Source organism: Vitis riparia, chromosome 9 (genome assembly GCF_004353265.1).
Source record: "Vitis riparia cultivar Riparia Gloire de Montpellier isolate 1030 chromosome 9, EGFV_Vit.rip_1.0, whole genome shotgun sequence".
Taxonomy (NCBI): domain Eukaryota; kingdom Viridiplantae; phylum Streptophyta; class Magnoliopsida; order Vitales; family Vitaceae; genus Vitis; species Vitis riparia.
The window spans coordinates 6,339,958-6,355,417 of NC_048439.1; the positions used below are offsets into that span (position 1 = coordinate 6,339,958).

General features: G+C 31.6%; 1 protein-coding gene across 2 annotated transcripts; it reads right to left on the reverse strand.

Moving 5' to 3' along the window:
- Window positions 1-416: 416 nt before the first annotated feature.
- Window positions 417-9,667, reverse strand: LOC117921413 (trafficking protein particle complex subunit 2). Of its 2 annotated transcripts, XM_034839248.1 has the most exons (7): window positions 9,579-9,667; window positions 8,924-9,045; window positions 7,932-8,017; window positions 7,728-7,789; window positions 6,160-6,245; window positions 2,592-2,723; window positions 417-746 (listed from the first exon to the last, which is right to left on the reverse strand). In XM_034839248.1, exons 2-6 carry the CDS (start codon window positions 9,002-9,004, stop codon window positions 2,631-2,633), a joined length of 408 nt encoding a protein of 135 aa, XP_034695139.1. In that variant the 5' UTR covers window positions 9,005-9,045; window positions 9,579-9,667; the 3' UTR covers window positions 417-746; window positions 2,592-2,630. The 2 variants fall into 2 exon arrangements, with proteins under 2 accessions (XP_034695139.1, XP_034695138.1); XM_034839247.1 differs by lacking the exon at window positions 417-746 and having other exon boundaries at window positions 2,316-2,723.
- Window positions 9,668-15,460: the final 5,793 nt, after the last annotated feature.

Genomic DNA, 15,460 nt, shown 5'->3' on the forward strand with positions numbered 1-15,460 from the left:
TGCTTGACCATCACTTGCAGACAAAATAGGAAGTTGAGATAAAATAATTCTTCATATACAAATGTCAATTACTTCATAAGTATTTTGTATAAAAGAGCACATATATACAAAAAGAAAAAAAGAAAGGAAAAAAATCTCATTAAGTGATATATATATTTAATACATAAAAGAACAAGAAAGAATCTAATTTAGGCAAGGGCAACCAGGACATGAGGTAGGCTAGAAGGGGCTGTTCCAATCTGGAGGAAGGAAAATTGACCAAATAGGATTTCTGAGACCAACAAGAGAGAATCTTGGGAAAAAACACTAGAAATAGTCACTCACTCTAATGATATTATGAAGTTAGCTTGATATTCCTAAATTACCATGAAGTTATACACAAAAAAACACAAGTTGCTATATGACAAACCATTATCTACCAACTGGTGGTGCATCAAATCAATTTCCAAATACGTCCATCAATGTACTAACAATTAGGTGATGGAAAGCAGAAGGCCAGGCCAAGTGATTACTTATGCCAATTGAGAACTGTGTATGAATAATAATAAAAGTTTGGTTCTATATGCAATAAGAGTAGTGGAATTGGATATGTGCCACTGCAAACCTCAAATGTCACTATCATGTAACCAAAATCATGTTGAGCACATCCGCCTCCTTGACAACCAAATTAGTGAATTCCAGTAAACCTCCAAACCAAACCAACAAAAAACCCCATAACAACCATCCTGCACCATCTGCTTACCCACCTAAAAAGAAAGAAAGAAAATTTAAGGAAATTGACTAAAGTGCTACCAGGATGCTATGGCTGATGCATGACTATCTTAAAAGTGGTAGAACCTACCCTTGTGATTTTGAGATGCTTTTAAGAAAGTGACCTACAAAATAGAAATCCGAAATCCACAACCCACAGTTCATACTAATATATGTGCTGAGTTAGGAATGATGACTATATCACATTGTTTTGGTATAAAAAGTTAATGCCATACATGGAGTTCTCTAGAAGTTCATGGTGTTTCTTTATTCTATTAAAAAGAGAGAAAAGGGTGAAAAATGCACACTATGATCTCTTTTTGTGGTCATCTATCTTTTTGGTCTACTCTTTTCAATTTTGCATTTTTTAATCTTCCAGACTGAACAGCAAAATTGGCCTCTGGCTAGAAGAAAAAAGGAGGGAAAGTGAAGGAGAGCAATAGCTTAAATGCAGACTGGTTCTTGATGAAGGAGAAAGAATTTACCTTCAGTAGATAGATTGCGGGGTGCTTTAAGATCATTATATACCATAGACAGGCATTTATCAAAAGTGATGTCTTCTAATTCAGTATACATTTATTTATCGTCTATCTTTAAGATAAAAACCACCAATTCATAACTTCCATCAGCAACAATGGTAGTATTTACACTATGGCCTGTAAGGCTTTTTCCATAGTGTGTTTTCACAGCCCTTCTCCTACCCCTGAGTCCTAACCTTAGCAAAATGCATTAACAATGTGCATACATAAGACCCATATTTCAAACCCAAGACAGAGATATGTTGATGTTGATGTGGCAGTGGAAGTAATGGTCGAAAAATTGCATATCCCACAGAGTTTCCTTATTTACTCATTAAACATTTGTGAAGTGGCAATGAGGAATTTATTAAACAATTGGACAGTATGGAAGGAAAGTAATTTGTTAGCATTTGGTAATGAAGAGCTTTCGCTTCAAAGATTGAAAAATTATTTTTGTATGTAACCTTTGGGCTTGGGTTAGGTTGTCTATAGATTTGAGCCCTTTTTCACTTGTAAGCTTCATTGATTGGTTAGACTCTAAGTAAGGGCAGGTGATGTTTTTTGTTTCTATCCCTTCCCCTTTGTTTTGAGCCTTTTGGTTCCTTTTGTATATTTCCTGTATACTCTGAGGGCACTATTTTTGGTATTCCCTCTTTTCTTTATTTACAACTTTTCCTTATCTATCCAGAAAAAAAAAAAAAAAGTGGCAATTTTGACTATCATTAGAAAGGCTCTTCATTTTTAGTTATTCAACATTATAGGTTTTTAAACCAGCCATTTTTTAACTGAAAAGGACTTCAGAATTTTAAATATGTAAGCAATTGTAATTGTTCAACCAATTTAGAGATTGTCTTGAGAGCCTAAATAAGACAAGCACTAATATGATTTCAAGATTGATTGGTAACTGAGTTGACTCATACAGTGCTGAGCTCAGTCTAATTGAATTAGTTATGAACTTGAATGAACGCAAATACAAACATCAACTTTATTCATGTATGAAGAATAAAATCTGTGGTACCTCTTCAGCACCATAGCTCCAAAACCCAATCAAGAGAATGTTTCCAGGTGGCATATTGAGTATTAACAGTTACATTGAATCGTCAAGAACTTAAGATTAATTCTTCTAATCCATGGTCAATATTTGAATATGGTAACAAAGTGGTACCAGGGAATGACCCCAAAAAATATAATATTAGCAGAGAGAAAACATGAGAGGCCAAAATGTCTTATAGTATCACTTGATTTAGATCAATAAAACATCATGTCCAAAGGGAAGAAATCAAAGATTTGGAGAATGCAAGTTATCCATTTCCTGGATCCTACCTCTGATGAGCGCCCTTTTCCAGCAGGAATCAGGTGGTCTCATAGATATTTTCGTGCAAGGGCTCGAACTTTTGTATCAAAATGTGATGATGTAATGCGAGAACCAGGTAGATAAAGAGGATTGAGAAGAACCTGAAAATTTCCAAGCGTCAATGAACACATCAGTGAATAATCATCTTGAATGAAGAGAACACACACAATTTTGTTGGAAGGGTTGCCAAAAAGCAATCACTTGTGCAATGCAGAAAGAAAGCATTTCTGGGATCTAGGACAATTGAATTGATTCAAGTTGGCTTCATTGTCAGCAAATTGTGGTTAGGTAGAATTATCACACACATAATGGAAGGAGAGAGGGACAGAGAGAGGAAGAGGGTTATTTAACCCTCTACAATTATGTGTTGCATGAATTACAATGACAAACAAAAAGCAACTACACTGCAATGCAGAAAGAAAGCACTTCTGAGATAATGCTATGAGTAAGAAATTGTCTGAACTAATTGGAGATTAAGTGGACAATTGCTAACATACTTATTCTTTCATTGAGGTTAATATTTTTAATCATTTTGAGAATCTAGTAATTTGCCCACATTGAAATTCAACTAGTGAACCTTAAAAACAAACAAACAAACAAACAAATAAATAAGTATTAATAATAATAAATCTTCCTTATTTGCATATCTCATATTTTCCATATTTTCGTATTCCATGGACCCTAGTGAATCATCCAATATCCACAACCTAGTTTGACTTGGTAAAATTCTCTAGACCAACTCCAAAATGAACTTCAGCTAGAAGGTTTGCTTAATTGTGAGAAGGATATCCATTTAATTCACCCATTTTCTCCACCTTAGGATGAAATAGGAGAGGGTCTCATGTTAATACCTAACGTTGCTTAAAATCCTGTCCCTTTAAGAAGTTCAAGGTCATGCTAAGCCCTCTTATTCACACCAATTAATGCACAACATGAGAACTGAAGGACCAATAAAGGGAAGTAGAACACAAAAATGTTTCATTTACTAATGATCTTGATGAGGGATTGGGGGACATGGGTAAGACTGAGACTGACCCTTTCATACAAGAATAAAGGGAGGGTTATCACAGGCAACAACACCATAACAATAAGAACTTTGACCACCCCTACTAGGCATGCACCTTTTATCATTCGCTCAACATTCTCATTATTGTTCAGGTGATATAACCAAGAAGGTCAAAATAGATGCCCCTAGTTACGATTGACAGTGACTCTAATCCTTTTCCTTGGTAGCTAATATTGAGGATTATTTTGAATGGTATTACAAGTTAGATGCCTAGTGCCTTTGTTTCACCAAGAATGAAGCTCATTGGTTCTACAAAGCAGTATTGGCAAACTGCCTAGTATAATCTAGAGCATTTAGGTGAGGAACCAATCACCCTTTCGGCTAAAATAAACAAAAATTGAAAGAAAGATATCTCCCTTCATATCATAAGGAAAGTTATTGGGTCAACGGATTTTTAGGAAATTATCCTTGAGAGTGATTGACTACTTAGCTCATTTTAGGAGCTTTAGCTGTGATGTGAAGTGAGGGAGGAAGTTTGGGCAATTTTGGGAATATTTATTAATGGATTGAGACCAGAAACTATCAGAAAGGTAAACCTCCATTCACTTGATACTTCAGAGGAAGTCTATTATAAAGGCTTCGGAGATTAAGAGAATCTTGGAATTCCTAGTTGGAGATATGAAACTTCTTGAGCTTGGGGGGATCATCTGATGATTACGTAGGAAACACATGAGGATTAGTGGTCGTGTTAAAACTAGTCAAGTTGCTTCATGTTGAGCAACAACATTAGCCATAAGGTTAAAGAATCAGCTTTAATTAATCCTCGGTCCAGTGGTTCTAGCATAGAGTGTCACCACTTTCATGGTTGGGGTCACATAACTTTATGTTGTCCACTTTACACCATAACCTTAGAACATGAGCTTGATGATGCATGAGAAAGTGAGGCTAGTGAGCAAGTTTATGAACCCCTAAACAGTGCATTTGACTTGAGACTTTAAAGAATGAGTAACTTATTTGTCCTAATTTTGATGTTATTTACCAGGAAATTCAAGATGGGCATTGTCATGATCACACTAATTTATCATTCATGATGGTTACTTGTTTAGAGGGTATAGGTATTACATTCCTTGTACTTCAATTCTGGAGTGTTCTTAACTTAGGAATTGCATACAGGAGATCTAGTTGTTCATCTTGGCAGGGATCAAACCATTGCTTTAGTATGGGATAAAACCATCTCAACGGTTTCTCTCCTTTGTTAGATAATGCTTGCAAGTACAACTATGAACTTACAAGGTTCCAAAACCTCCACCAGTTCGACAAACATGCAAGGAGAAAATAGAAGATATGCTTGATGAAAGTTATTGGGATCCTCCCATGGTGGGTATCAGCATTATCTTGTCAAATTGAAGGAACACAATTTGTAAACGTAGAGTGTTTTTCCATATCAGAGAGTTGATGGGGGTCAAGATCACCATTTCAAGTTCATTATAGGCCTAGATGTAGGGGACAAAAGGGATTCCTATTCAGATCTAATTAGGATTTCTATTCTTATCAAAATTAGGAGTTTCTGGGGATCAAGATCACCATTTCAAGTTCATTATAGGCTTAGATGTAGGGTACAAAAGGGATTCCTATTCAGATCTAATTAGGATTTCTATTCTTATCAAAATTAGGAGTTTTATTTGTGTATCTTTGTAGCCTGTAGGGTATAAGAGGGTTTCCAATTATATAAAGATTCCAGTACTATTTTTAATTCCATTTTTATCAAATTAGGAACTTTATTTTCATCATAATGTTAGGAGTTTTATTCTCATGAATTTAATATTTTATTTCATTTAGTAAATGGCCTATAAATAAGATGTAATTTGCCGCTATTATCATTCAGCATTACTAATATAATTTTCAGCTTCCTCATATAAATTTCCTTCTTACTCATATATTTCTCTCCCTCAAAAAAAAAAAAAAAAGAAAAAAAAAGAAAAAGAAAAAAAGAAGCCTTTTCCATTCTAAATTAATACTGTTTTTTTATTATTCTGAATCTTCGATTTTATGAAGCAGTGAGCAAGAATCTAAGATACTGCATGTTCATACAATAAATGGTCAGATCAAGATCTTAGAGGGATGATTGGGAAGACTAGTCAATATAAGATCTAAAATAAGTGCATTCACAAAGATATAGGAGTATTGGCTCGGTGATAAAATAAGGAAGACAATTATGATGATTTTACATTCTTCAAAGATGTTTGACAGTCATTAGCGAATAAATGATTACAAACTTGCAGATTAATATGATCATATTTAAGCATAAGCATTAAGATTACTACATGCAACATATAACAGAATAACAGCCTAGCTTTGGACATAATATAGAAAAAGGATTATCATAAAGTCAAATAAAAAATGTACAAGATATACATTCATTAGCAGGAAATAATTCTGACATTGAAAAATAACGGAGCAGCCATACCAAAGAAATTGATCATGGGATTGAAAAATAATTGATCTACAGAAAAGCGAGAGAAGAAGCATACCTTTATATATAGCTCGTGGACTTCTTGGAAGAAGCTTTTTATTCCATCTTCATTTCGGGAGTCATGAAGTAGCATAAGTCGTGTATGTATGATAGGATTAGTCAAGGAAAATAAAGGAATGAAGCCTGAATATAAATCCAATCTTAAAAGTAAAATTGCTAATAGACTTGGCTTGTGAGCAGTTCACAGGAAGGATGGGAAAAGGGATAAGAGGAAGAAACATGGAAATGAAAGGAAAGGGAAAGGAAGAAAAAGATCCATTGACCTCAATAAATTTTTTGGCAGTCTCTGAATTTCCTCACTTTTTTTAAACAGAAAACAATGATTTCCAAAATACATAACTTCCCAGTAGTTTCTTTCATATTTTTCTTTTCCCTTCCTATTTTCCATTACAACCAAACAAGGGAAATTGACTTTCCCTTCCATTTTTTCTGTCTCCTTGCTTTCCATGATCCAAATACAGCCTTAAGAGTTTTGTAATAAATATAAGGTTAACTTGAGATGATTAAGTGAGATATTACGAACAAAAGACATTCATGATTTATTCAAAGATCCCAAGTCGACAGAAAAAATAGTTGTAAAAATATGAAATTGAAACAAACAAAAATGCTTAAAAACACATCTTTATATATAAGAAATGAAATTGCCCAATCTTACGTTCTTACTCCCTATATATGTCACTTGGGCATTTTGTTAGCCTTTCAATAGATTATTGCTGTTGACATCAGAAGTAGAAAGGAATCCATGATTTAATGGGCCAAATATTTGGTAAAAAAAAAAAAAAGTTTGTAACACAACTCAATTTGATGAGAACCATCAAATTCTAAGATTCTTTTTCAACATTTTAGAATTTCTTTACTGCCTAAAGACCTCTCTGAAACTAAAATACTAAAACATTCATATGAAACTAATTTTTTAATATAATTTACTTACAAGATGAACCAGTCTAATGGTGGAAGCAATCTTGTGTTTTGTCCTCTTAAATAAAATTAACTAACATATATTTTTTTTTTTCCTTTTTGATAGGTAAATTTTTGTCCCCATTGGTACTTAAACCTGGAACTTCCCACAAATCCTCCCCATCCTTTTACCACTTGAGCTAGGCCTCAAGGACTAAATTTGGCTAACATAATGTTCAGCCAAATATATGTAACTAGGCTTCTTATAATTTAAAAACTACAGAGTACTAGCAGAAAGAAAACATGGAAAAAAAGGGGAAAGACACATGAATGCATGGATCCTGCTCAAACTGGTTTGGTTAAAATTAACCAAACCCATGATGGTATCCCAATCCAGTCCAATTTGATTCTCTTTATTTCTCTTTTTCTTGTCAATTTTTAATTTTGGAGAAATCCAACTACCACTTTTAAACCCACTGTCAACTGATCCCAACCCAAGTTAAACCAACACACTAGTTTCTATCAGTTGAGCCTAGGTTTGGAGCAGTACAATTTGAAACTCTAGAGCATGATGAGAGAGGGGGATGGAAATCAAAGAACTCTCAAGCACATAGCATCTTAAATTAAATGCCCCTTTTGGTTGAAAAAAACATATAAGTAGTAGGATATGACCAGCAGTAACGTATACTGACACCACTAGATCATTGAATCTGTCAATTGCTTTCAAGAACCTGGATCAAGAATGTGGCAAAATGAAAAATATATGCATATATCTCTAGGTCACATGACAATCAAGCAATAATAGTAACAAGATAAAATTACTAGAGCACAAGTGAAAGAAGAAGACAGAAATAAGTAGTGATACAAACTCACATAGCACTTGTTGTCCATGCCAGATCCTGGACAACATCCAATGCTGCATGTAATATGAACTGGTGCTGCTGTGCAGCATCTTCTTTCTGGCACATGAAAATGGGATCAGGGGATTATTTACTAAACAAAAGCAACTAGGGAAAGTCCTATCATGAAGTGATTAAGAAAACTACAAAGAAGCTGTAAGAATTTTAAATAACTGAAAACATGCATGTGCAGAAAATAATGCTAGTAATGGTCTAAGAAATCAAGGTCTCACCCCTTCAGAATTGGATAGACATGGAAGAGTGTTATATTCTACCCACTTCTATATGGTGAGATGGATGTGAATAGGGGTTCACCTTCTGACAATAAATTAGGGGGAAAATTTACATTTCAAGCTGTACTAGCAGATCTATCTTACATAAGAAAAATGCTACAGACACCTTAAAGATCTGTTTTATCACTAAGAAGTGGCAGGAAAGGAAAAGAAGATCCAAAATCTTACAAAAGTAAATCCAAACCCGTCCTTTTAATAGAATCCAAGTTTTACTTTCAATTCCTATGTCTTCTCACTAATCAAACCCGTCCATTTAATAGAATTCACGTTTTACTTTCAATTGCTATGTCTTCTCACCAATCAATGGTGCAAATGAGTCGGTATTGACTTGTGATCAGCACGTTGAAGAGAACTGATTCAGTGATTGGTAAGGCTTGTGATCAGCACATTATAAAGAATTGATTCAGTGATTGGTGAGATACTACATGCCAGCAATCATTCTTGAAATATTATATAATCTACAGAATTAAATTGGGTATGCATTTATTTATTTTTCTCATTCAATTCAGAATTTTCAGTCTCCATGTACATTCCAGAAAACTATAGAAGTTTGGGAATTTCAATTTCACCTACACAAACTTCTTCAATGTCACCTTCAATCACATTGTAAGGAAAACTTACAATAAAAAGAACAATTAAAAATCAGAAATTATAAATGAGAAAGAAGTCATACTTTCACCGCAGAGCCGACTTCAGCTTCATATATAGGAATATCATTTCTGCTGACAATGATAAAACACGCTGTGCTAGCCATAATCCTGATCTACGAGTATTATGCGAAATGCCACCCTTGCACTACAACAGAAGTGTAAAAAAAGGAAAAAATAAAATAAAAATCAAATGATCCGAAAATATAAGATACCGAAGTCACAAACTAGCCCAATTCAGATTACTTTAGCTGGATCATCATTATCGCAAAATAGCATCAAATTATTCAATTACTTCTCTTCTGTTTGGTTGCCAAGAAACTGGAGAAAAATCCGGCCTATGCCGAAAAGAAATAACCGATTGAACTAAAGATGTCTGGCAGCACACAATTGAATTTGATTTGAAATTTCAAAGCTACGAAATTCGAAATCATGCTTTTAATGTAGAATTATTTTTGTAGGTTAATCAAAAGCAGAATAAACTTCTGAATCTTCTTTTGTAGCGGAAGTAGAATGATTATTGGCTGAATAGGGATTCTCATTTTCTCAGGAAACAAGCCACTAAAAAGAAAAATGGAGGGCCTCAAGTTCCTTCTCAATTCCTTTCATCCGTTTGCCCGGAAAATAAATGAAACCCTAATTTCAGAAATCAGAGAGAATGAGATCGTGAGAGATCCGAACCTGAGCTGTTGGGCCTCGCAGTGACAGAGAGAGAGAGCCACACGTAGAGGACGTTTTTTTTTTCTTCTTCTTCTTCTTCTTCTGTGGAAATGGAGAGTGAAAATAAAAGAAAACAAGTTGGGGAAAATTAATGGGAATTTGGTAATTCCCAGCGAGCAAACATAGGTGGGCTGGGCCTCTGGTCCACTGAAGAGCTTCTTGTAGCACAAGCCCAGTTTTCCCAAAAATATTTGTAGAACTGTGTACTCTAACTGAAACTTGTATAAAAGAAAAAAAAAAAAAACAACCGTCCATTCAATTCATCTTTTGAAAAGAGAAGTTTAACATTAAATATATATATATATATATATATATATATATATTTATTTATCTTATACTCATTTTTAAAAAAAGATATATTTAATAGTTTCTCGAACTTATTTTTTGAGGACAAGAATTCAACATTTTTGCATTGAACTTGTCTTTTTGAAAAGATGATTCTACATAAAGCCATCAAATTTGTAATTTTGAAAAGATGAATTCCATATAAAAAATCGATTTACTTTTTATACTAAAACTCGTTTTTTGAAATGATGATGAATCATTTTTTTTATGTAGAATTCGTATTTTTAGAAATGTGATGAGTGTAATACATTTATATTCGACTTGTATTTTCAAAAACTAAGTTTAATCTTGTACTATTGGACTTGTTTTTTAAAAAGAGGAATATAAATTTTACATTAAGCTCATTTTTCTTTTTTCTTTTTTTTTTATTTATTTAAAAAAGGTTAGTTTTTTTTTTTTTTTTTAAATATTGAATTCCTCTTTTGAAAATATGGTATTAAACTTGAAAGTTTGTGTGAAGTCATGAAGGCGTGTTCATTGCATGATGAGTGAGGCTTCCAAAGGGCACTTGAACCAGTGTGTTAGGTCTCCAAATTTAGGTTTATTCTCTACTGGTTTGGATTCATTTATCCCACTTAAAAGCTTGTTTGGTAGTGGTTATTGTCAAAGTGTTTTCTTATTTAGGTTTACTATCTACTAATTTGGATTCATTTATTCCACCTCACTTATAGTCCGTTTGATGGTGCTACTAGTTTGTGTGTGTCTCTGGTTTTTTTTTTTTTTGTTAGTTCTTATATGGAAAACATTTTTATAAGAATTTGAAAAAATTGATTTTCAATAGTGTTTTTGGCGATATGTCACATAAGTACAAAAATGTTTTTAATATTAATAAATTATTAAAAATGACATACAATTTAATTATAAAAAATAAATATTATAATAAATTAGAAACTTTTCATTATAAAAAAATATATAAACATCTATATTAAAAGAATATATAAATATTTATATTGTTAAAAAACTAAAAATAATCATTTTTATGATTACGATAAAAATTAAAAAAAAGATTAATAAATAAATATCAAGCATGATATAACAATAAACAAGTTATTTGATTATATATTAGATTAAAAATAATAATTTTTTATCATGAAATGATGAGCGACACCTATCCAAGATTCAAAACGTTTTAAATTTTTTCAAATATTCCTAAAATACCCTCCATTTCCCTTTCACTCTCCCCCCTTCACTCCACTTTTTTTTTTTTAGGGCTGCATTCAAGTGGAGACCTCTCATCACTTTCATTCAACTTCATTCAACTATGCTCCAAGGTACTAAATGGGCAAGTTTTGTAAAATGAATTATGGGCAAGTTTTTTTTAGGGTGTTTTTTTTTTTTCCTAAATTTTCAAAAGTATTTATTAAAATATTGTCAAACACTTATTTTTAACTTTAAAAATGTCAAAAGCGTTTTTAAAATTAGAAATACTTTTAAAAAATACTACCAAATGAGATCTTAATCACATTTATCACCTCAAATCACCTAGATTTCCATACATCACTCTTCCATATATCCATCTCTATACCTCAACATTCTTATTTCAATTTTAGTCTATTTTTCTCCCATGGATTTGAAACCAAGATTATCGAGATTATATTAGAATTATCAATATAAAAGAAATTTTAAAAGACAAGTTTAACATTAAAAAATTAATTTATTTTTTACATTAGACTCATTTTTTTTAAAAGATAGATTTAATCATTTTATATTGAACTTATTTTTTTGAAAACATGAATTCAACATTTTTATATTGAACCCGTCTTTTGAAAACAATTCTATGTAAAGCTACCATACTCGTATTTTCAAAATGAGTTAAATATAATCTTGAAAAGATGAATTCCCTATAAAAAAATCAATTTACTTGTATACTGAAACTCATATTTTGAAATGATGAATCGTTTTTTTTTTTATATATATATTTATTTAGAACTTTGTTTTTAGAAATGTCATGAGTTTAAGAGTTTGTTTGACAATTGTTTTTAAAAATAATTTTTTAATTATCAAGAACAAAAAAATAAAAAAATATTTAATAATAAAAAAATAGAAAACATGTTTTCAGGGAACAATTTTTAGTTACTTTCAATTATTTTGAGAGTGATTTTAAAAAATAATTATATAAAAATTTAAAATGATTAAAAGAAAACTCTATATATAGAAATTATTTTTAAAACATATTTAAAAACATAAAAAATATATTAAAAATATTTCAGGTTTTCAAATAAACATTGATTCCACAAAACATTAGAGAATGGTTTTAAAAAATGGTTATCAAAAAACTATTTTTTAGATATTTAAAAAAAAAAACATAATCTACTACTTTTTAAGTTCAACTTATTTTTTCAAAAAGTTGAGTCTTGCTATATTGAACTTTCTTTTTGAAATAGTACTTTTGCATTAAGCTCTAATTTTTTATTTTATTTTATTTTTTTTAAGTATTGAATTCATCATTTCAAAATATGATATCAAACTCAAATGTTAGCGAAGTCATGACAAGGGGTGATGCAAATGCACGTCATTCCCACAATGCATGATGAGCAAAGCACACAAAGGGCTCTTGAACCATGGTATTTCCTTCTACATATCTCACATCATTCTTATTCTAATTTTAGTTTGCTCTTCCCTATGGACTTGAAACCAAGATTATGGGGGTTATGAGTACACCTCCATACCATACAATTGAGCAGTACTTGAGCTACATTGCAACACAATGTTGGGAAATTACCATCTTTGCATCCATAAGAGGCAATCTCTACATTTTTTACATAGTTTAACACTAATTCATATTTTCAAAACTCCTTTCATTGATGGACGAGTGAGGTTATAAGATGTTAACACAACAAGTTATAAAGGTTATGTTTGGTTTTTGAAAAGTACTAAGGAAAGAAAAAAAATATTAAAGAAATGATTTTTTTATATTTGGTTATTCTATAGAAAATATCAAAGAAAAATAAATATAACTAAAACTAGTTAGAAACTTATGCATGTTAAAATTATTTAATCTTTATATCGATGAATTAAAATAAGTGAAATAAGTTTAAAATAGCAAATGAAAATAATTGATTGACTTTAAATATCTTCTTTATTTTCCTCGACTTTTCATTCCTTCTATTTTTCTTCTTTTTATTTTCCTTCCCTTTCATTTTCCTCAAATTTTCTAAGAATCAAATATAGCCTAAGAGCTTCCCATCCATAGTGATGCACTATTAAAACAAATACTGATAACGTCTAATTGTTACCTACTTTACTTATAGAACCATTCGTCCTATATTCATGGTGACATAAGCAATTTTCTAGTCATCTAGTTAGATTTAGAAGAAACGAGATCCTCAAGTCCTTTGCTTTGGCTCACTTTGGTTGGGGTTGGATCTATTGAAAATAGGGTTTATAATGAAAATGGGTTCTCTATATATTTAACTTAGAGGTTTATGTATCGGTTTACATTTGGATTGCTGATTGTTGGCTCTTTGGTTTCTTGTTTGGGGCCAAATGGGAGTGAGACCCATAGATTCTAAATTTTATGGACTAATGTCTTACATTTTTTTTTTCTCAGTGTAAATTTTGCTTTAGATGTTGGCTTTAGTCTTCTAGAGATGGAGTGAAAAAGGAAGAAACCAGAGCGATATTCAACTTTCAACCACCTAGTCAAGTGACAATTTGGATCTTTGCAAGTTCTAATATGAGTTTGGAAAAATCTAATTCAAAAAAGTTATTTATACACACACTTTATATTTGGATACATAGGGTTGAGTTTGGGAGAATGGAAGGGTATGAGAGTTGGGCTAAGTTTTTGGCCTTGGACTATTTGTTTGTGGACTTCCGTTTAGGCCAATTTTTGGTTTATATTTGTGATTTGGATCGGTGCTATTGGGTTTGTTTTTTATTTTATTTTATTTTTATTTCCTTAAGCTAATTAGAAATATCATTTCCATAGTGGGGTTGGGTCTTGATCCACTTTTGTTTAAGTTGAGTAATAGTCACTTGGTAGGGTGGTTGTCTTTTGATAGGCATAGAGTGCATGTGGCCTATTACGTGTTTTCCTCTCTTCAATTTAATGCACTTGCAACCTTTATTTTTAACTATGCGTGCTCCTTCCTTGCTTATCAAGGAAGTTGTGGATTAAGATAACTGATAGCTATTTAATCCTCCACAATGGACTTACATTCTTTTTGGTGCTTACAAAAAAAAAAGTTATTCCTTCTGTTCTTTATCGATCCCAAACTTTGGGATTGCTCCATGTTTGTCTTCATTTCTTTCGGTTGTTGCTCCTTCCTTCACTTTTTTCGGTTATTGCTCTATTGATATTTGTGTAATGATTCAGGGTCAAAAATTAGAGAAAAACGAAAAAAAATACACAGATTTAACGTGATTCGATAGATTGTCTACATTTATGGGAACAGGGAAGAAGACTTTTATTATATGTCAAATTATAGTTATATAAAATAGTATTTATGCTAACTTTTAGATAATGAAATTTCAAAAATACACTTGAACTGTATTGTGGGACATTCCCTCCTCTTTCCCCCCCCACACATCTCCTAATCTATCGTTTGCCCTTAATAATAAAAATACAAACTTGAATGGTAAATCCCATCATTTCACTTTGACATTTGTCCTTACATTCCTCTCATTCCACTTCGCTCCATTCTGGCATTTGCTCATTTTTCTCCATATATGTCGTTCCCTCAATATGAGCCACATACTACAACAATTTATTACTCCTTTTTAAAAATAGATTTCAAAGCTACTCTTATTATTATATTTTGCTTCAGTCTCTTTTCATAAATAAAAAAAAAAAAGAAAAAAAAAAGGAAATATAGTGACATCTCAATTATTATTATTATTATTATTATTTTGAAAAAGTGCATGAAAAAGAGTGGAGATAAAGGCCTATCTTTTGAAGTAATCAATGGTTTTTTGCCAAGAAATCAACATTACATCTTACATCGGCACCGACATTGCATCTTGCATCTTACATCAACATCTAGGTAAATATCGAAAAAAAACCTATAGCTCTTGTCATTATTTTAGAAAAATGGTTGGAAATATCAGTGTTTTTTTATTTTATTTTTATTGCAGGCATTTTCATTTCAAAATTGGAATCAAAGAGATGTTGGAATTGAATCCTACAAGCCCAACCTCATTTTCTGTCACTTTCCATAAAAAACGCAGATGCAAATTTGGGAGCCTGGCGTAAACCCAGGTCCCAAGGCCTGATAAAACCAACCCCACCACCAAATGGTTTTTTATTTTTTTTATTTTATTATTATTATTATTATTTTTTTGTGGTTATACATAGGTAAATATAACTTCAATTGCAGTTATGATAGATAAATTAATTTTAATTGTCTTATTATGTTTAAAATGAGACAAATATAAAATTATCGACATTTTTAAGCGAAAAATAATTATACATATACCATTATTTTTGAAGGTTAAATACATCTAATCTTTCTTTTTTAACTTTTTGTATCTTTTACATTTTTTAGAGTCTACATATT